At 39.5% G+C, this 23,131-nt stretch overlaps 1 protein-coding gene across 1 annotated transcript; it reads left to right on the top strand.

Annotated features, from left to right (window-relative positions):
- The first annotated feature begins 1,112 nt into the window (after positions 1-1,112).
- GABRA6 (gamma-aminobutyric acid type A receptor subunit alpha6) lies at positions 1,113-22,906 on the top strand. Its single transcript, XM_071443141.1, has 10 exons — positions 1,113-1,823; positions 1,934-2,052; positions 2,295-2,362; positions 3,717-3,937; positions 4,037-4,119; positions 4,716-4,859; positions 5,279-5,431; positions 8,589-8,848; positions 17,481-17,741; positions 22,686-22,906. Exons 1-10 carry the CDS (start codon positions 1,786-1,788, stop codon positions 22,734-22,736), a joined length of 1,398 nt encoding a protein of 465 aa, XP_071299242.1. The 5' UTR covers positions 1,113-1,785; the 3' UTR covers positions 22,737-22,906.
- The last annotated feature ends 225 nt before the right edge of the window (positions 22,907-23,131 follow it).

The following is a 23,131-nucleotide window of genomic DNA, read 5'->3' as shown; positions in this document are numbered from 1 at the left end:
TCCTTTCCTTCTTTTCCCTGTTCCACTTAGTATTTCACACAAACCTTTGATTTTTCATAGATGGAATAGTATTGTCCATGAATAAATTAATGCAAATAAATGGCTCTGAATATTAACAAAAATCCTGAGCTACACAGCCCATGGTGAGCTCACAGAATTCACATTGGTGTATTCAGAGAGCATTTCCAGGGACTCTCAGGAGCTCATTTTCCCAGCTGTTCAAAGGCAGACCTGGAGCTCGGGCAGAATGCAGAGCCCACCTTTGTGGATTATGTCACATTACTGCCCATGGCAAAAGGGAAAGGGACTTAGTGACAGAGGATATCTTGTATTTTTAATTACATCACTGAATTATCTTGGTTTTGTAGTATCACACAGTCTCTCTTAAACACAAAACTTGAGCACAGAACCCCAGTGTCGGTCTTAATCTAGTTTTACTCCTGAATAAATACATGATTTTCCTAGTTTCATGTGAATACATTTTCCCATTTCTTGATAATTAAAATATTTTCTTAGGAGCTGAGAAAATGAGGTTTATGCAAGAAAATATTATGAAAAAAATTAATTTATTTTGATGTATTTATTAGTCCCTCTGTATTACCATATAAAGAAAATGAACCCAATTCCTTTGTTTACAGAGTAGCTAAATGACATACATTCCCATCATTCTTACATCATTCACGGTTTTCATCATTCACTGTTTTCTTGAGAAGCAATAAAGCCACAAAAAAAGCTGGAGCAGTGTGAATTTTTTTCCTTTAGGGCAGACTACATTACTACACTCTTACTGAAGGAAGGGACAGTAATGATCCAGTCAGTACTTATCAGGACAAAATTAGTAATGATATATAATCCCAGTGGTTTAGAAGTAAGGAGTTCCAGTTCTAACAAAAGTCCTGGTAATGCCTTGGTTTAAGGTCTGAGCGAAATCTGTGCATGTAACCCTCCAAAACAGCTTAGTATTAACAAAAACAAACAAACAAAAAAGAAAACAAACAAGCAAATCTAGAAATCTGAACCAGAACCAACTTTTAGTGTCTAATGTCCAGATATCAGCGTTTAGATACTGGACATCTCTGTACAATTCTGAAGAATTGATCATCAGGAAAACTGTTGAGAAAGGTTAAAATCCCCAACAAATTGCAAACTGTTGGGTCCCCCCCCCCCCCCTTCCCAAAGTTCTAATGATGTGGAAGCTGCATAATAATCTCCCTGTGAACCATAAACATAATAAAAGCTGAGGCCATTTCTAACATAATCTCTATCAGCAAGATGCCAGCGCTTTTCCAGATTTCCTAACGGGTCCCTGCTAATTCCATGCCAAAACTAGCAGTGGATTTCTTCCTTTTAATCTCCCCTAATGCCTTATTCGATTATTGTCACTGCTCTCCGGCCGCGCACCGTCCCTTCAAACCCTAATTCCCCCCGTGGAGCGGTCAGATGAGGCTGAACGGCGGCGGCGAAGCCGAGGGACGAGCACGGCCGCGGGCACAGCCCGGCCCGGGAGCGCGGGGCCGGGGCTGAGGAACCGGGCAGAGCCAGCCGGGCCCTGCCAGAGCCTCACCGGGGCTGAGGAACCGGGCTGAGCCCGCCGGGCCCTGCCAGAGCCTCACCGGGGCTGAGGAACCGGGCAGAGCCAGCCGGGCCCGGCCAGAGCTTCACCCGGGGCTGAGCCAGCCGGGCTGTGCCAGAGCCTCACCCGGGCCCGGGGGAACGATGAGCGCCGACACCGGCTCCAGCTGACGGGTCTGAGGGCACTGGAGCGTCCCCGCACACACCTGCGGCATGGCTCTGCTGCTCGCCTGGGCGTGTGTGGCTGTGAGGTGAGTGAGCCCCCACCACCACGCCGACCCCGAGGGCTCCCCGCAGCCCCGGGCTCTGCCGTCCCTCCCTGCTCCCCCCGGGGCTGACGGGGACTCGCCTCTGCCCGCAGCGTGGGGACGGCGCTGGGGGACCAGGGCGACGGGGCGGACCTGTACTCGGAAAACATCACTCGCATCCTCGACAAGTTGTTGGACGGCTACGACAACAGGCTCCGACCGGGATTTGGAGGTAGCGGGGAAGCCTCGTCCCCTCGGGGAGCCGGCGGGTGGGGAAGGGCGAGCAGCGTCCCGGCTGCCCGGGCAGGAGCGGCTCGTCCCGCACCCGCGGCAGGAGGGAGGCGGTGGAGCCCCAAAAGCGGCGGCGAACAGCAAAGTTTGCCGTGCCCCGCAGCCCCCGCGCTTGCGGGGCGGCTCTGCTGCCCTCAAACAAGGGGTCCCGCTCCTCTCCCAGCCCCTCTCCGTGTCCCGCAGGCGCCGTGACAGAAGTCAAGACGGACATCTACGTGACCAGCTTCGGGCCGGTGTCCGACGTGGAGATGGTAAGGGCCCCGCTCGGCGCCCCTGCTCTGTTTTCCCGGGATTCATTACGGTGGCATCTGAGTTGACCGTCATTAAAGCAGATTACGAGGCTTAATCTCTTTGACAATCTCTAGGGCCCAGCAGAGCAGTTTGGCCAGAGCTGCATACAGCTATTTCCCGGCCGCTCCAGCCGGGGCTGGGCACACACAGCCTCAAGCGAGGGCACGGCCGCAGGTAAAAGATGCCTCTTGAACCCTGAGAAGATGGTGAGCGCCGTGTCCCAGCACAACTCTGCAGAACGCTGCCTGCTGGAAGGACACCGAATGAGCAGCTGCAGGGGAATGGTGCCACTGCTGACACAGCTGCCCCTGTGCTGGGTCGTGCTGGGTGCCCCCAAACTCGGGCAGCCACAGACTTGGGTGCACTCAGTCTGGGTAGACAGAGGTTCAGACTTGGGTGCACTCAGGTTATGTAGACAGAGGTTCAGACTTGGGTGCACTCAGGTTATGTAGACAGAGGTTCAGACTTGGGTGAACTCTGACTATGCATCAGTAGCCCCCAGGAGCACATTAAGTCATGGAAGTGAGGATGGCATTGCTGTTCTCTTTCTAGACAGTGACTTGGGCTGCTATTTTTGCCCTTGTACACCCCTTTAACACCAGCTCACCTGAGCCTGCAATCCAGCCCAACTGCGGGCTCTGAGTAACACCAAAGTTTTTCCACTGCTCTTCATCAGTCAAAGAGAAGGCATAATTTTGCATTCTTACAAAATTTGCCCCTGGCCAGGTTTAGCTCTGTTTCCTAAGCAACTTCTGCAGATACCTCTTTTCTGAAGAGTTGTGAAAATATTAGTAAGAATTCTTGGAAAAAAGTCCCAGTGATTAATATTAACTTGACACCATAATCCTACTGTGATGTGACTCAGATCAGTCCTCACTTTCTCACTTTGTGAATATCCAAAGGAAGCTGCAGAAGAGTCACCAAGCGTGTCTTTTTGTTTCTGGCAATTAAACATTGATAGCTTGGTCTTGCACTTTGAAAGGTAGACATTTGTATTTGCTTAGACCTCAGTCACTTTGAATTAAATTAATAGCTATGAGAGTACCATGAGGGTTAGGTTTTTTTTCCTTACTCATGTCCAATTATCTGTTCAATGATTCATTTGTAACTATTCTTTAAATAATAAGAAAATAGGATACATTTTCAGGGATGACTTTTTTAGTAACTACTTAATGATAATAGGATTGAGTGTTTAAGCAGTAAATGAAATGCCATTGACACGTGTGTTAAATTGTCTCATGGAGTTACTGTCCCCACAGCCATTTGGGCCTGCTGACCCCCACACAGATGTCAACCCCTATTTATTTCCCACAGGAATACACAATGGATGTCTTCTTTCGTCAGACATGGACTGATGAGAGGCTGAAGTTTAGTGGGCCAACTGAAATTTTGAGACTGAACAATTTAATGGTCAGTAAAATTTGGACACCAGACACGTTTTTTAGAAATGGAAAAAAATCAATTGCTCACAATATGACAACTCCTAACAAACTTTTCAGAATTATGCAGAATGGAACTATTCTTTACACTATGAGGTGAGAGCTTGCCCTGCTTTTGGTTGACCTGTATTTTTGATTCTATCAGCATTTTCCTACATACCATATTTTTTCATTATCTGCAACTGTGTGTTCTAGACTAACCATTAATGCTGACTGTCCTATGAGGTTGGTGAATTTCCCAATGGATGGACATGCTTGTCCACTGAAATTTGGAAGCTGTAAGTTTTTCTGTATCTTTCCGTTTTAAAGTAACACATTTGGTCAGAAGATCCTAAGATATTACTTAGTGACATAGCTGAAATTTTAAGTTGTATTTTTATACTAGAATTTTACTTTTTTGTCTGAGACTCAGACCATTCATATGGACATTGATTTATCCACTGAAGGGTGACTGCTGAAGCATGTTTTGTTGTTTATTATTCTTACACTTCTAGTAGTCAAAGTTGGTCCCTCAACAAATATTAAAACCTCTGCTACATTTACTATATTACTTATAATTTTGAAAATATGTGGTAATCAATTTTGAAATATTGTGGTAATATAATTTTGAAAATATTTAGTTGAGCTGTGGTAATCAATATGTTTGTTTTTTAACAAATTAAGAAGTGACAGCTAGTTCCTCTCAGGTCCCACCACAGCCATTCTCTTATTGTTGCTTTTTTTAAATTTTGTCATTTATAAGGTTAGGAACTTCCTGCAGTAGGATGCATGTTTCTGTGGGCATTTGAGCTACAAAAGGGATTATTCTATATATTTTTTCAATTGCTTATAAAGTACATAATTAGTAATGGTCATTTTCCCCTCTGTTACTCAGATGCTTATCCAAAAAGTGAAATAATTTATACTTGGAAAAAAGGACCATTGCATTCAGTAGAAGTACCACAGGAGTCTTCCAGTCTTCTCCAGTATGACCTCATAGGACAAACTGTATCTAGTGAAACAATTAAATCTAACACAGGTAAGATGGAGCCATGTAGAAACTACTGGTTTGGAACATCTTGATAATAAATTACATGGTTTTTTTCATATAGAATGAATTGATTTATCTTTTGCCATTTTAAAAAGTAAAACCCTTGGACAGATTCTAACCATTGTCTCTTAAAAGACAGCTTTTCAATACAGTCCCATCAAACACAAAAAATTTTCATGATATTCTTAAGAATTCCCACTAACTCTCCAGCCCAGTAAAAACAGTGCATAAAATGAATATTATTCTACTTTGTTTCCATAAGGTCACTTTACCTTTTTTTAAGCAGCTTATTTTTATTATGCACTAAGAGGTCTGTGATTTCACCGGAACATATTATGTTGGGTTTAAGCCAATAATGTTCACTCACATGTTGCCAGAATAATGCTGACATACTTGTCTCTTAACAGGTGAATATGTAATCATGACAGTTTATTTCCACTTGCAAAGGAAGATGGGCTACTTCATGATACAGATTTACACTCCTTGCATTATGACAGTCATTCTTTCTCAGGTGTCTTTCTGGATTAACAAGGAGTCTGTTCCAGCCAGGACAGTTTTTGGTATGCTGTGTTAAGGTCTTTGAGCTCAGCATCACATCTACCATTCATTCATTCATTCCTTTCATTACTTGTTTGTTTTAGGGGAATATTCACTCCAGCTGCTCTATTTCCATCTGCAAAGGAAAATAGGCTACTATCTCATTCAGACATACATTCCATGCATCATGACTGTCGTCTTGTCTCAAGTTGTGTTTTGGATTAACAAAGAATCTGTTCCAGCAAGAACTGTGGCTGGTATTTGTGTTTTTCCTTTTGTCTTTCATTTCATTCACTGTATTGAATCTGTTCTATCAATCAGATAGTGCAAGCCAGGGGGGATTAGGAAAGGCAGCTAGTAGGTTCAGTCAGCAAAAGTAAATACTAAAGGGAAATGATAGTCAATTTACCTATGGGGTAAAAAATTCTTGACTCAGAATGCTTGGGTAGCCAGACTTGTTTGTGACAATTTTCAATTGTATTCCACTGTGTATTTTTGTATGCAGAAAGGGACAATTTCAAAGTAAATGCCATTTTTTCAAGAGGATTTTTTTCCTATGGATTTATTGTCTCATGAAACCAATATGAGTTAAAGCTATAAAAGGAAAAAAAATCACATGGAATGGAGTTATTATCTGACAGAAGGTACCCCATCTGACACTCACTCTGGAGTGCTCTCTTCCCCTTGGTTACGAAGGTATCCAAACAACTAACAAGGGCTTTAGATGGATAAAGATCAGTGAGATGAATAATGTCCCTAGCACAGGTTGAAGTTATAACGACAGAGATGTATCCATATTGCATGGCAGGGCCTTTTTCTTTCTTTCCAAGGGTTTGAATTAATGCTCTCAAAGCTTTGAGTCTCCTGGTTCATACCTATCTGAGGTTTATACTCCAGATATGATGCTACCTGATTTGGCTTCATGTTGCATCTCTGGATTGTAGAGTTACATCCTCTATGTTTGGAGTAAAACATACTTGCAACATAGTGGGCATGGAAGGTAACTACATTCTTGAAGAGATGTGCAAGTAGTTCTGTAGCTGGTTTGGTAATAATTATATAAATACCCCAAACACTGGAATAACAGCTCCTAGGTGTTGTACTGAAGGGTAATGTGGACGTGAGAAAACCTTTTATGAAAAGACTACAATTAACTCCTTTCTGTATTGTGGAAAAGAGTGATAGCATTTTAAAAGAATATTTCAATCCTTATTCCATTTGTATTTCTCCCAGGGCACAGTCTGAATTTGTAGTCCAGACTTGTTCAATATCCCATGGATTCTGAATACCTTAATCTAAGGAAAAGAGTGCAAATTTCTTATGAGCAAAAAAAACTACTGGTCTTTTTCACCGAAGAAGAAAATTTTAAAATGCATCATATTGCAAATACTTGAATTGTAAATTTTCACTTGTACTTGTAAGTCTGAAAGCTAAGTTTGAGAGAAGAGATATTAATAGTAGAAGAATAATGATGTGCCTAAACCAGTTTTTCAGCACAAAATAATTCAAGGACTTTGTTTACCTCCAAAATGGATGCCAGCTATCAGATTTCAGTGTTTGCATTATGTAACATATTCTTCAAGACTTACCAAGAAGTGTTCAAAATGTAAAGACAAGGGTAAACAATCAGCAGTTGCACAGTTTACCAACTGTAATTTGGTATTCAGTTTGATGAAGTAGCTTTCCACAGTGCAGAGCATTTCATCAATATTCACTCCACATGGAGAGAATTCTTATCTATATCTGTAAAAGAATAGGAGACCTATTCCTAAGTTAAATTCCTGCTGCAGTAAGTTTTTATTCAGACACAGAATATGTCTATTTTATTACTAACTAGCACATGGACAGATTCTAATCTAATCACACATCTTTTCAAAAAGTTCATTCTGGACCTTTGAAATTAAAATGCATCTCAGCATAGTTGTATTCATATAATAAAATGAGTCTGGCAGATTTGGGAGAAGTAGGAATCCTACATATTTCTATACCATCTCCTATTTGTATTTCATTAAAATGTGGGAAGTAATGACATTGGGATGTAGTTAACCTCAGACAGCTGGCAAGCCACATCATGTGAAAGAGTTGCAGAGAAACTCTGAAAATAATGTCACCCTTTCTGGATGCTGCAATATGCTATGACACTGCATCCTTTCCTCTGAGCATCACTCATAGCCTACTGCTTCATCGACTCAACATGACCATCACAATATGACATTAAAACATCTTTCACTTTGCCACCTACCCTTTCCCAACTGCAGAAAATAGAAGAGGATATTCTCCACCTTACTGTCTTTAAATACCCACAGTTTTTACATTCTAGCAGGCATAATTATAAGTAAATATGAGTCACAGAGGCTTGTATGTAAATGATTGAGTTTGTTCTTGCATTTTTTGCTTGTATCAGGCAGCAGTAGGAAGTAAGTATATTTCCTACATTATTAATGCTGTACACTCCAACACAGAAAGAATAAATTCATGAATTCATGTGAAGAACACCATGGGGCCCATGAGCTACATGACCAGATTTTCTCTGTGAAAATAGATAAGCAGCTCTAGAGAAGTAGCTTTTCTGTCTTTCCCTATCTGTAGCTAGGGGAGCTTTCAAATCAAGATACTCTTAGTGAATCTTAAAAAATGTATCCAGTGATTAAAGACAACAGCTCAGGGGACCAAAGCATTATTACTTCAAATGTTTGGATCAGGCTCTGACTGTTTTTCATGTAGAATTTGACTGATGTAGTGAGGGTTCTGTAAACCATGTGTTGTACTACAACAGGAGAAAGAGAGGATCACTGTTGGGGAATGACAATATGTGAATCCAGGTTTCTGCCAAACATTATACTTACTAACCCACCAGGAAAAACCTCCTTCAAATTTTGAGCCTGGATTTTGTTATGGCCATATTTATCCAATTCTAAGAAGCTGTCCCCTCTAGAATATGTTGTTATCTTTCAGCCTTCTCAATGCATTTAGGAAGTTTTCCCAGACCTTTTAGATGCTGAATCCAGTACACATGAGTTATTAAAGGATACAAAATACTTAGGAGTCTTGTTGGGATGTAGGATGACAGCTAAAATCAAAAAGGGTGCTGTGCTTTGGTTTTTCCATATATGTAAATTTAAGAGTGTCAGGGCTGAAGCCAAGTTCTAATGCCCCCCATTTCTTTCTCCTGTTTCCAAGGAATCACCACAGTCCTCACCATGACCACCCTGAGCATCAGCGCTCGCCACTCTCTGCCCAAGGTGTCCTACGCCACCGCCATGGACTGGTTCATCGCCGTGTGCTTTGCCTTTGTCTTCTCTGCACTCATTGAGTTTGCAGCTGTCAACTACTTCACCAATCTCCAGGCTCAGAGAGCAATGAGGAAGGCAGCCAGGGCAGCAGCACTGGCAGCAGCACTATCAGCAGCAACTGTACCGGCAGAGGACGAGATTGTCTCGGTAATTGCTTGCTTTTCTGATAATAAGCATCATATAGGAACAGGCAGCTGAAGTACTGAATGCAAAACAATATTAAAGTGATCTTAACCTGAAGCAGATGATGTAAGCAGATTGTGTATATTTATCAAAGACATTGTTCTGATTCCAGAAACTGAAAATACTTCATTTATTTGTAGTGTTTATTTAAATTTGCAATATGATTTTCTAGGGTGATGTTTATTTGGCTAGGTATTTAAGGAAAGCCATTAGACTATTATCCATGGTACTTCTCCTGAGCAATGCTGTAGGCAGTGTGGTCAGGCAGCTGTTGTTCCCAGCAAGTCTGCAGAATCTGTGGGACAGTGTACAATGGAATGAACATGTGCATTGGCCAGATGATTATGGAATCACTGTAGTGCAAGGGTACAGACCATAAGTGAGCCATTTGGAAGATGGGTAATTAGCCTATACATAAACTTGGCATCTCTTACTGAAATCTGTGTTGGTAGAAGCTTTGGGGGGAAAAAAACATAAATGAAGGATAGATTTTGGTACACGTGAAAGAGAGGAAGTCTTTCTAGTATCAAAATCTGTGCCAGAATTGCTTGCAAATTTCACTCTGTAAATCTCATGCTAAATTGTGAATGCTGTCTCACAGCATATGTTCAACTATTTATCATTGTGGCCTTCCTGTTTCAAAACCAGTTTTACTACCACCATGATTTCCATTTTTAGAGAAATCACAATCTGAATGACATTTTGCCAAACCTCTGAATCTGTAATTGAATAAGGGAGTCAGTCTGAGCGGTGCCCATACCAAGTCAACACCCTACCCACCACAGAGTAATTTTTCCACATTTGCTGATAAATAGCAGTTAAAGTTACAAAATTTAAGTACTTTCAAACTATTAAAATCAAAGTCGATAAGTTTTGCTGACTCTTTTTTGGAGGACAAGCTATCAGAAAAGAAAAATCAAAAAGTTTACCTGGTTTTATATAGCATGAAGAAAATATTGATAGCTGCTACATCTTGAAGAGGAACACCAGCTTGGACCTGTCCTTCACACACTTCCTTATTCAAGTTGGAGTTAACCATAAGGAGGTTTTCTAGAAAGGAAAAAACAAAACAGAAGTACTACTTTTGTTTTCCCTGAAAGGTCCCTACTGAGCAATACAAAAACAATTAGGCTGACTGCACGTGCTGCTGGTGCATTCACAGCCACTGTGGCCACCCCCTCACATTCCCAGTCTCAGGAAAACAACTGATCCAAAAATAACCTCTTGCTTCTGCCCAGATAAGCTAAGATAGGGCTCCTCCAGATTTACATGATCTGTGAATCACAGCAGACCAAGGTAGGCACCAGACATAAAATTTCTGTTGAAAAAAAAGAATAAAAGATAAATAAGTTAAAAGGCTCAAATTTCTTATCAAGGTCTTCAGCCTTAAACAAGCAAAGAGCAAACTGAAGACCCTCCTTCCTGTTTTGTAAATATTCCCTTGTTAGGTTTTCCAAGTAAAAATCAACAAAAGAAAAAAGAAAACATCTAGGAATAAAATACACATCCAGGAATCACCCTGCAACAATCTGCTCAAGAAAACTATTTACATCTAGCTGACAGCATACAGATTTGTAGGAGTAGTAAATCCCATAACATTTAGGCCCCAAAGTAAACTCAGTCTCTTAAGCAGCCCACAAAATTCCACAGACCTGGTCTTGCTCAAAGCAAGACAGCCATTTTCAGGCCCTGTACATCCACCATGTTCTTCTCCCAGGATCAGTTGTTTATGAGAACTGCAATAACAGAAAGAGCAAACTCAGTGAGATCATAAAAATAAAGGGTACTTACAACTGAAGGCAAGATGATGTAGTCAAAAAGGTTTCTAGAAGAATTAGCTATTGGATTTAAAACATTCCCTTCCAGAAGGGCATTCTGGGAAAAAGTGATTATGGGATAAGAGATTTTAAGAAGCTTTTCTTTTTTCATTCCTTTTTTTTTCCCTTTGGTAGAGATAAGGGGGAAGGAACTTTTTGTATGTTGGCACATCCATAGATATACTGCAGTCAGTGATATAATTTCATATGAGACAGACCTGAAGTGTTTAATTTGAATGCTAACAGTGTATTTAATACAGGCTGATTGCATGTGTATAACCATTTCCTCTGGACTGTCATTCTTCCTGAGCCTTGTGCTTCTATAACTGCATTACTGATCCTAGGGCAGATATTTTTAAGGCACACATTTTAAGTTTCCTGCTAGAGTGAGGGCCCAAAGTCAAGATAAACATATCTACAGAATATATATATATATATATATATATATATATATATATAATTTCAAATTAAATGCTTTTTGAAAAAAAAAAAACCAAAAAAATAAAATACTAAGCAGCCTTCTTTTCCATCTAGTTAACTTTATTTAAAATTTTGCCTTATTCAAATAGACTAAAGTCTCTCACACAGGTTTTTATAATGTAGAGAAAAAACCTCTACACTCAGAAAAGAAATCTGTCAGAAGACCAAATTCTGCTCTAGTGTAGAATGAAAGTAGGAGAAAATGCTGCAGCCACTGAACTGTGGTGGGGTCAGTAAGAGAGATGAGGCTGTGCCCGTGTGCTCAGCAGGCCTGGGCTGGCTCCAGGAAAGCCTCTCTATTTACCTCAGTTAACTGAGAGCAGGGTTTGGCTTGCTCTCTTCATCAGCTGCAGGCAATCCCTGTGTGAAATACAAAACTCTGGGTGTTCCTCTGCAGAACACGAGGGCAGCAAGCTGAGCCTTCATCTGGACTCTGACACAAACCTGTTCTTACTCATACTGTGGCCAAGCTGGCTTTAGCATGTCAAAACCAAACATCTTATACATATATACATATACATATAAAACCATTATGCCTTTTAGCTTTTAAATCCATTTCAAATTGATCTCTTCTATATCAGTTGCATTGTTTCCTCTTGATGGCTTTCTTTTCCCTGGGAGATCCCAGTGCTGGAAGTTGCAGGGGAGGGGAATTGGTGATACTGTGAGGAGCACACCATTTGCAGAAATGCTCTGTGGGATGGTCAGGGAATAACCCCGTGGATCAAAAGACATGCTTTCCATGTGAGAGGCTACATGTAAAAGACAACAGATTACCACCCTGTAACAGCTTGCTCACAGCTGTGTTCTAAAAGTCCTCATGTTTTAACAGAAATCAGCACAGAGCAGTGCAACACCTCTGGGAGAGCTTCTTTCTCCCTCCAGCCTTGTTTCAAAACAACACAGCTTGGGCAGGAGAGGATTCTGTTTCCCTTTAACCTGGCCAGTGCAGAACAGCTGTCACTGGTATAGAGGATTTAGTTTCCTACAATTATGTCAGAATATACTGAGTTTGTTTAATGAATATCCTGGTGTAACAGAGTACTTCTGTCTGGATCAACAACCCCCCTTTAGTATCACCCTAAAACAGCTATATGCTTTAAGGTCTTCACTGACAACATTGAGACATAATCCCAGCAAATTTTTTGCAGGAGGGTAGTGAGAACAAAATAAAGTAAATATAATTATAGGAAAAAAAACATATGGACAGACACTGATAGATTTAAGAGCCAAATGTGGCTTTGAAAATTTAAATCTGTTAAATGTAAAAACATATTTTGACAGCAGAGAGGCTCTGTGCCAATTATATGTTTTTTCTGGCATGCTAGAAATAAATGTTATGAAGAAACTCTACCATAGCTCATTCCCTTTGAAAAGAGAATGACCAGGGTTCCAGTCTCTGCTCTCCTTACTGCATATCTGGTTTATATGACAGCAATTTTAATACAATGGGCACTGGGTATTTTTCAGTTATGCTTCCTGCCTATATAGATCTTTAGATTTTTCCATGCAAAATAAAATAGCTTTAAAGTAATAGGTAACAGCCTCTCTCCTTATTCACCTTCACTTGATGTTTAGGCTATATTCTGAGAGAAGTGAATTTCATTTCCTGGAGGTTAAGAAAGATTTTGAACATGGTTTTCCCCTGCTCCAAGTGAGCAATTTAACCTAAGTGATTTAACCCTTTTACTAGGGTAAAAAATGATGAAAACAAGTCTGCATGTTTTTCCTCAGTGTTTCTAGCAAAGGTAATTTAAAATTCCTTAAGAGATGCCTGAAGCTAGAGCTGTTAATGACTTCTAAACTATACTCAGCTTTTGATTATGCAGGACACTGTTTATTGCTATTTACACATTATTTGCAATATACTTTTTTTTAATCAGATCCCACAGATGAGGCACTCAAAGTGTCCAAATTAGGGTTTACAGTGAATCTGTGCAGTGAGATGGACACTGAAACTGCACAGGACTCTGTTGAAGGAGGTTCCTTAGTACATGGCCAAAAGATGATGTTGCATAGTGCAGTGAACTTTCCTGCTGGAAGTTACTGCATGTAGATTGCTCAGTAGCCAAGGAGAGGCTTTGCAGATCACCCTGGTGGATGTAGGGGCTAAACCATGGTTAACTCCCCCTTTGGGAGATAAGTCACTAGCATGCTGTTATGTCTGTACTGGTTGAAATTTCTCAAACTGTATCCACTAATGAGCAGAGGCAAAAAATGTTATATGTTTAATTAGGCATTCTGCCTTTTACAGACACTGAGCTCTGCTTCTAGGTCGGTTTGTGTGTGGGTTTTGATATAAGGAAAGTTCAGTGTCTTTAATCAAATAAATTATGAAGAAATGAAGAAATACCATATTCTTTTTATCTAAACTTCTAGAGTTTATTGTCATGAACCGCTTTTTACTGAATTGCTAGCAGGAAAAAGAGATGGGAGTAAAAGAGAGATAAGGAAGGACATACAGATATTTGTTTTTTAAAGTTAGCCAGTATCTGGGTTGCATATATAAGAGACTGATGTTACTGTTAGATCATAAACTAAACTGATAGTGAGAATATGCATTTGCAGTGCAAAGCAACAGAGAAGAGAATTCTACAAATATGAATTACAGAAATCTCTTGAGGGAAAGAAACATAAGAACAAAGTGCATTCATAAATCACAGTTAGCATGCACCAAACGAATCAGAGAGAGCAGACAAAGAATTTTATTTACTCCAAGGTTATGTGGGATGTGTTTTTTTAGATCTGGAAGGCAAGAAATTTGGTGAAAGCCTCCTGAGATATTCTGAGTATAATCAACTTCTGGTGATATTGAGGAGTGTTGTGAGAGAGCTGAGCTTTATAGAGGGGATGAGAGTGCTGTGTGAGCTTTCCAGGGGATGAGACAGCTTGGCTGCAAAGCTCAGTGAGAAGGCAGACTGTGCCTTACAGGCCATCTCCATACCAGTGCACTGTGGTGGTGTCACATTCAACAATGGACTGGCAATCTGCTCTGTGTCACTGCCTGCTCAGACAGAGCTGCAAGTTTAATTGCCTGATGGGACTAACATTCCACATGAGTGCAAGAGTACCTCTGAATCAAGGTTCAGTAACTCCAGAAAATCCATTATTTCCTTACGACACAGTGTGCTGTGCCTCAGGCTTCTTGTTCTTGCTGCTTGTAAAACAGTCCTTACTTGAGTGATTGGCTCTGGGAGCTATGCAAAATAGGCTATTCATTTCCATTTTCTCTGTTTTGTTAACATTTCATGATGTTATTGTATGTAATCGTTGTCAAAAGGAGAAGTTAAATCTAGATACAGTAGACAAATTACTGTAGCTGCTGCTCAGAACAACTGTAATAAGGAATTATATTCTTATCCTCAGTCCTCCTCACTGCCTCCTGTTCTTGGTTTAGCAGTGAATTCCCCCAGTTCTGGGGCAGCAGTCTGGTCTGCAAAAAACTCCCATACTGAGAGACATCCTCATTACACAGCTAAGATAAATTTTGGCTTAGAATTCTATATCCTGAGTAGGGATTTAGAAGAAAATAGATTTGACCCTGAGCTTGCTGTTATGGGGACACAGGACTGTTAAAGACAGTGAAAAGAACTGTTCAGGGTGTTTTCTTGAGAAGAAATCACATTGAGATAATCCTCCTACTTTAGCAATCTCCCTTCTATAGGAATGAGATTTAATAAATATAAATAAAATAATGACCAGGATTACACCTTTCCAAGTGCTTATTCAAATGATCACAAAGATTTTCCTACCTCCACATTCTAAATATGTTCAGTACTAAACACCCAATAACCATACACTACATCTGTTCTACTTACTATTAACTCCATCACCTCAGCACTGTAATTCCTGATTCATGCTTGAATAATCCAGAGTAGAATTTGACCTGCCTTGTACCAGAATATTGTAGATTAAAAGGACTAAGATTCACCTTAACACTTGTATTTTTAGCAACCACACAGTCTCCACAAAAGGTCAAGTTATTCCCCAGAAATTGAAAAACAAGATGGAGAAAATGAGATGCCTGACAGTTTGTACAGTTCTGTTAAAGCAGGGCATGCAGGCAAATGGAACAGAAGTGGAGTGAAAGCAGGAAGGCAGGCTCAGCCAGCCAGTCTGTTCATAGAGGGGGATTATTATTATTATGATTAGTGCAAGTGGACATGGATAACCCTCTTTCTGTTTCTGTGACACATCTGTAGCTCATCCTCCATTTAAATCTGTCTGCTGCTTGCTGTGTTACTGCAAAACACAAAACGAAACATCTGTGTTCCAGATAGGCACAGAGCAGGAATGCTTTTTAATACCCATTCACAACATGACACCAACCATATCATGTATAGAGGGCAATTTGGAAGTGGTGATTGGTTGTAGGGGAAGGAAAGGGGCAAAAGGTAAGGGAAATATATACAGAAAAAGTACCTTTTTCCTTTTGAAGTAAGGAAAACTTCAACTCTTCACCTTTTGTTTAGACTCAAATCAGCTGTGAGAAATCCATCTCTCCCTAATTTTAGTTGGATACCAGTCCATTCATTCATGACCAAAACTTGGCATCCTGTTGTGGAAATGTCAATTGTTCTGATTCTCTGACAGTTACGATGACTTCGGGAAGGATAATTCCTGTTACAACTATTCCAAGTCACCCAGGAGACACCAGCTGTGCTAGGTTAGTCTGTTATCTAGAAATTGTGGCCCAAGTACAAGAGTGGAAAATGTATTTCAGAAAATGCTTCCTTTCCTTTTAGTGACTCAGTCATTTATCTGATTGACTAAAATCTGTTCCCATGCTTAGAAATCCTGCAAGATAAATCCCAAAAATGCTGACAGCAGGCTACATTTATGTGAATGGTTGTCATTAAATCACTCCCAATGAATGGCTTTGGAAATTGCCTATCTAATAGCATTTTTCTACCTTAAAATCATTCCAATGTTAGTCTCCCATTTCACTGTAGATGTATGTGCTGTTATTTTGGGAGTTATTTACATTGTCCAAGACTTCCCTCATCTGCTTCAGTCATTTGGTCATCTCGTTCTGCCGACCAGAAAATCTTTGTATTCAAATCCAAGAACATCTGTGTACATTGTGTGATTTTTCTGCACAAGATTTTTCCTCAATAATCAGGGAAATGAGTTTTATGGACAAAGTTTTAGGCTTAAGCTCCATATTAACAGAACACTACAGTACTTCATCTCAAAACAAACAAAGTCACTCACATCATGCCTCTGTATTTTCTCAGCCATCAGATGAATCTTAGAGCTGCTGCCATGCATCCACAAATGGCCATCCTGGGGTATGGCAGGAGCAGCAAGGTTTTTTACTATTTCCTCCTATTTGACATTACTGTGAAAGTGAGCAATTGATATCCATTAGAGCAGGCTTGGAACCTGGGGTGGGCCTATTCCTAATCATTTCTGGAAGGAAGAACTCCATCACTTCTACTCTTGTGAAAGTAAAATAATGGCAATGTGGTCCCAAATAAAACATGTACAAAATTAATATACATGCTAGCCTAGTAAGCTCTCCATGTCCCTGAGTTCTGGCTGAATTTTCAGAAGAGTTTTAATACAGCTTTCTGAAGAGTAATTGGACCTGGCTGCAAATGCTGCACAAAATATGGGAGTAATTTGGTTTCATTTCACCATAAATGAAAATAAAAATAGTCCCATTACAGCTGAGTATATTTGTCTTCAGTTGTATGCGTGGAAGTGCTGTGGGAATTATGAGATATATTTAAAAATGAAACTTTATCCTGGAAAAAACAAGGACAATTCAGCATTCATGTCTTCAGCAGCTGTAAAGTTAGTCAATTGCCTTTGGTGCAGCAGTTTTCTAGCTCTTACATGACTCCATTCAGCGTTTACTAAACTCATCAATGGGTTCAGCCAGGAAGATTGCACCTGAGCCAGCCCATATTGTTGCTTGGTTTAATCTTGATCCATATCTGCACACACTTCAGTCATACCAACCTGCTGCAATTTGGATACACCATTACCTTCTTTCCCATTTAGCTCCATCTTCTCTTTTTCTCTCTTGGAGCTTCCACTTATCACAATGTTAACAATGTGAAAAGCACATATTCTTTCATGGCTTTACAAGAAAGCTTTAGGCCATAAAAATATAAATCCTTCTGTATAGATGCATTATTTTTATGATTTTCTGATATTGCACTATAGCAGAGAAGCAACAGTAAAATCAGAAAGTTAAGTTAAAAGGTGGAAAGAAATGTAAAGATCACAAAACCTGAGACTCTGTATCCAAATATCACCTTTTTTTTCCCCTCTTCTTTTTTCTTTCCCAGCATTCTGACTCCAACTCTAACCTGAAGAAGAGAGTGAACTCCATAGCATCTCAGGCAGAGCAGTCTCCTGAGCCCAGCATAATATCAAATACAGCATCCCAGTGTCAACCTCTGCCTGTTCCTCCACCAGCCCCACCACAGCCACCAGCTATTGGAGGTGCAAGTAAAATAGACCAGTATTCCAGGATCCTCTTTCCAGTGGCGTTTGCAGGATTCAACCTGGTGTACTGGGTTGTTTATCTTTCAAAAGACACTATGGAAGTGAGTAGTAAATTTTCTGAATACTCAACTATGATATGCAATATGTTTACTTGGCCAGAATTATTTCAATTGTTCATTTACTGTTGCAACTCAGTTCATCAGCCCTTACTGAGTAACACTAGAATGTTTTATCAAAAAAATCAGCTGTAGCACTCAGTACAATGCAGAAAGGCTGTTTGAAGAGGGAAAATGTAAACACTTCTCTCTAACACATGCTGCACTGAGCAGAAAATGCTCTCTAAGACAGCACAGGATGATATTCTCAGCAAACAAACTGATCTTAAATCCTCTATTTCTTAACCTGTTGAAAGGAATGCTAGAAATGTCTGTTGAAGCCATGAAGTGAAAGAGATAAGAACTTTAATATCCTGAGGTTTTCTCAGGGAGCTAGTACCATAAGGTTCCCCAAAAAGTTTCTTGTATAGTACAAATGATTAATAACTGCAGTATAAAGTTTGTGAATCAAGAGTCCCTAGTTTTGTACATTTCAATACATTTTTCCTGGTTTTTTTTATATATATATCATACGACAGGTTTTTTTATTTATGCAAATAAACCTGAAAAATCTTTTCTTAAGTTTCTTTGAATCAGGCAGAGAGTGATTACACCTTTAGATATCTATGAGGTCCAGAAAAGACATGTGCCCTGCAAATTGAGCATGTCTAGAATAATCAGTCAGTAATCAGTCATTAAACTTTAACTCTTTAATGCTTTAAATCTCTATTTTTTCCCCTTTTTACCTAAATAAAGTTAATAGTGTCCTACTTCCTTGGTAAAAAATATATTCATTTGCCTCGTTGCTATAGAGTTTTGGATCTCACTGTACATTGCAGTCAATTTGATTGGTACATTTAGTTTATTTAGGACAGCTAGGAGATAATGATGGTATTTAGATAGCACCAAATGCACAAAGTCCCTACATCAATAGAAACAGAGGCTGGAAATCTGGTATGAGTGGGGATCAGGCTGTACCTTTATTTCCTAGATCAAGGGTAAAGCAGGCTGAGGGAAATCCTGTGGGCAGCCAGGAGATGTTGCAGTTCAAAGAACCAAGGCAGTGCTGATCAGCTGGTTGGTGGCACCTCACCTCTGCTGAGGGCTGCTGCTCTAGCAGACTCTAATTTCTGCTACCAATATGATCTGAAAACGCTGTCTCTCAGGGATGGGGTGTGCTGCCAAGCAGCTTCTGTGGAACTGTGAGGGCAGGAAGGTAGGAGACACTGTCTCTCACAAATATTCCTGCAGATGTCTCTCAAGAGGTCACAGCTGCCAGCTCCTGGCCACTCCAACCCTGCCCAGTGCTAAATTTAGCATTTGTGCCAGAGTTACTGATCCTGCTGTTAAAATATTGACTATGTGTGCAAATGACTTATCTCAGAGAAGGGATTGGAAAAGCTCATGTCTGATCATGACAACTTCTCTATTTAGAGGCCAGCTCCTCAGCTTGCCAAGACTCCAGTGATTAAACCATTCACATTCTGGATCTGGAAATATTTGGAACATACTTGCCATTTCCCCTGGTGGTGATGAAATATTTACACTAAACCTCGTATATTAATAATAACATTAGAGCCAGGCTTTTAAAATACTTACAAAATCTAGGACTAAGGGCTGACTATAAATATTTTTAAATGCTACTGTGCAAGCTCACAAACATGCTCAGAGGCTGAGAAATGATGTTCTGTAGTAGCATTACAGAATAACAGAAATCCAGCAGCAAGACTTAGAAAAGAGAAGAGTACTGACAGCTAGAGTGTTTTGAATTATGAAGAATATAAACAATTGTGTAAATTTTGACCAAGCTCTTCTTAAGTTACATTTCTGCATTTGTGCACTCAGTTATAATTAAAAATAATTGTGTTATACACTGCTAGGTTTCTAATTCAAACGTTATCACCAGTTGTTACTTTCAACAACCAGGATTCTTTTTGCTTTAAAAATATATTAAAAATATGTAAGCTTTTAATTCCAAAGAGAGAAGATAGAAAAGTTGGGTGAACAAAGCATGGAATGCTTCAAGGGCAGTTAAACTTAATCTTTGGCTCCCTCAGGCCCAACAGATTTAATGTTGTTACTATATAATTCAGCTTATTCAATTTAAAAAGTGCATTTTGTGCATTATTTCAGGTATATTAGCTTTTTTAAGTTACTTTTTTGAGTTCATAGGACTTTTGTTTAAAAAACAAAAGGAGGAAAAAAATCTAATTAATTTATTGAAATAGACCAATTTCCAGTACACCAGTTCTTGCACTGCAACTTTCTAGGATTTTTATTAGTGCAGTTTGGAGCACAGAAGATCATTCACCAATTCATGTGCTCCAACCAAGCAGGTACCTCCTGTCTTTGGAGGTACACAGAGAATGAATCAGGCATTTCGTGGCCCTGTTTGTAAAAGCAGGTTATTAGCACTGGAATCAAAGGTGATTTTCACCTGCTATCATTATTTTCTGGCCAGGCTCTTCCTTTGGCTTTGAAGGAGGAGCAAGCAGAGTTTTTTATTTCATGTTGTGGATTCAGAGCCTTGGCTGGAAGGAGCAGCCTTGTTAGTGTAATGACACAGAGCTGCATGAAATGAGGAGCTCTTTTCTGAGCTGTTTGGTACAAGTTCAATACACCACTAAGCAATTTTCTTTGGCTTAGATAATGTGTTACAGAAATGAAAAAGCCATTTTTATGTGCAGTATCTCATAAGATTTGTGAGAACTTTGGGGACTGACAACTTCTGAAAGTGCTCCTTGGATAACTTTTTCTTCCCCTGCCATTAATAATTTTCTCTTCAAGTTAAATATCTTTTCTCTTACTATATATGTAAACTAAGAGTATGTAAATTACCCAGACATTTTTTGATTTGGAAGTTTGTATAAAGAAGAAGGTGTTTTTAATAAAATGTACACCTTTAAACATTTGAATGTTATCATCATAGACTGGTTTGGGTTGGAGGGGAGCTTGAAGATCACAGAATTCCACACCCCTTCCATGGCAGGGATACTTTCCACTAGACCAGGTTGCTCCAAGTTCAATACAATCAGATCCTGGACACTTCCAGGGATAAAGCATCAACAGCTTCTCTGAGTAACCTGTGCCAGGGCCTCATCACCCTCACAGGGAGAGCATCCAGGATTGGACAGACACCAAAGGTACCTTAGACTGAACTCTGTATTTATACTTCCACACATCCTGCACCAAGTCAAGCTTTGCAAACCAGGAAGCTCAGTAGCAAACTTTCATTACAAGATGAATATTTTCTATGTTTTAAATCAAAACCAGCACCATTCTCTGAAGGAAAAAAGAAATGAGAAAAAAAAAAATCCAGCTTAAAATTAAGTAATTCACCTGAATGCTTTTTTCACATGGATGGGGATAACATTCATCTTCTGGTCTTAATATTTAAATAAAGGGTTCAATTCTCTATTGGAACAAGTGGGAAAACATTATTATTCAACAGCAGTCATCCACTGTGCAACTTGATACATAAGATATTTCAGTGTAAATGGGTTTGCACTGGGGAGTAGGAAGAGCATTGCAGAGCATCAATTGTACTGGTCAAAACAAAGAAATTAAACTAGCAAACTTCTCTGTCTGGATCTGGTTAGATTGTGTATTGGTAGAACCTAATAGAACAAAAGGACTACAAAATGTACAAAATAACTGATGCTACTTTCAGAGCACAGAAAATTCTGTAAGATAGCTGTAAGATAAGCCCCCTTTTCTCTCAAAAGGTTTTACAAGTTAATGCTACAGATGCTAACTATAGTGATATCACTGTGCTATTTATACTATGAAAAAAATAAAGCATCAGAGTTACTCTAAGAGGACTTACTCCCTCTCTATGTAAGGTGAATTAAATTAGGTGGAAGGTTTGAGGATGTAGCATCCCCATGATTTATACATGGGGGGTGGAACAGGCACATTTCTATGGTCCATATTCTTCTGTAGGGTACAGTAATATCTGCCATCCACAAAAAGCTCTACACAGTAATGAAAAAGACACATTTGTCTAAATTAGACAAATAGAAAGGTTCTTGAAAGAAGATCAAACCTTTCTGACAAATGAGGAAAAAGGTATTCTAGCTTTTTATTTTGTCATACAGCATATTTTGGCTTTGTTTTCTGTTGTAAAGCTTCCTTAGTCCTTGAGCTGAATACTAATTTATGACAGTGACCTTGGTGGGTGAATTGCACACTTAATTTATTTTAAAATTTGCTTGATTTAGAGTGCAAAGAGTCCCCTTTTAAAGAGCTGCAAGTACTACCTTTGCCACATAACTCACAATGCATATGCCACTGCCACATCATCTTGTGCACCTTACTTCCAAATTCACCTATCTTAATTTTTATATGTAACATTATATTACAGTTTCTCGTGTAAGAAAACATCGAATAATGGAGTGAATCAAGCTAGATAAGGAGATGATGCTAAAATTTTGATGATAAATCCAGAAAAAGAAGCAGAGGCAGCTTTTATGTTTGGGAGCACAGAAAGATACAAAGTCACTGAATGGACCAAAGTTGCTGAGTCCTGGATATTATTTGGATGCAGAGAACATAGCAGGATGGCAGGAGAAGAGTTACATAATAAGTCCAAGATGCTAATGATGTCAGGTGGGATAAAAAAGAGAAAGAAGCAAGAGCAGGAAAAGTATTTAGCTTCAGTACATTGGTATTACAAAGCTTTTAGTGCATATCATTGCATCATTTTTCAGTTTAAACACTGGAAAGAAAAGTAAAGGTTAAGAGGAACAGTCAGTGTCATACATACTAAACAACTGAGCTTTGATGATCCAGGTAATGAGCATCAAATTCTAAGAGGATTCTCCTTGTAGTGCAGTTCTATTTTGAGTCTGCTGAGAGAGTCAGAAATCCCATGGGTTTGTGGGTTAACTCAGTTGTTGTTAACAGTGGTTAACAACTCACAGCTTAAACCTCTCTCAACTTTTCTTCCAGTTTTTTGAACCTTCAGCAATGCATTTTCGAAATGACCCTCAGTCCAACTGAAGAACAGCTCAAGATTTCAAGGAAATCACTCAAGGTCACAGAGCATTGAAGAGACTTCAAAGGATTTGTCTTTCCACAGGTGATCTCAGTTTTCAGTCAGGGAATATTTTTATTGGACATTACCTGGATGCAAACTCTGGACAAATCAAGAGCTGCAAACTTCTTAGGGATCTAATTAATATTTTCTTAATATTTTGTGCAATGATTCTACTACAGAAGTTCTTGTCAAATTATTTGTTTAATTGTCAAAGGAAAGAATGTTCATTTCTTCTAAAACATTTGTAAACAATTGAATGTTAAATTTATATGAAACATCAATAAAAGGGTTTGGGGTTTTTTAATAGAATAAGGATTGCTAAACTCAGTTGACTCTGAAATGGTAGAACTTGGCATAA

Source organism: Agelaius tricolor, unplaced genomic scaffold (genome assembly GCF_023055355.1).
Source record: "Agelaius tricolor isolate 1412-34295 unplaced genomic scaffold, bAgeTri1.0.p SCAF_18, whole genome shotgun sequence".
NCBI classification, from domain to species: domain Eukaryota; kingdom Metazoa; phylum Chordata; class Aves; order Passeriformes; family Icteridae; genus Agelaius; species Agelaius tricolor.
This window is presented reverse-complemented; position numbering and strand designations above follow the sequence as displayed.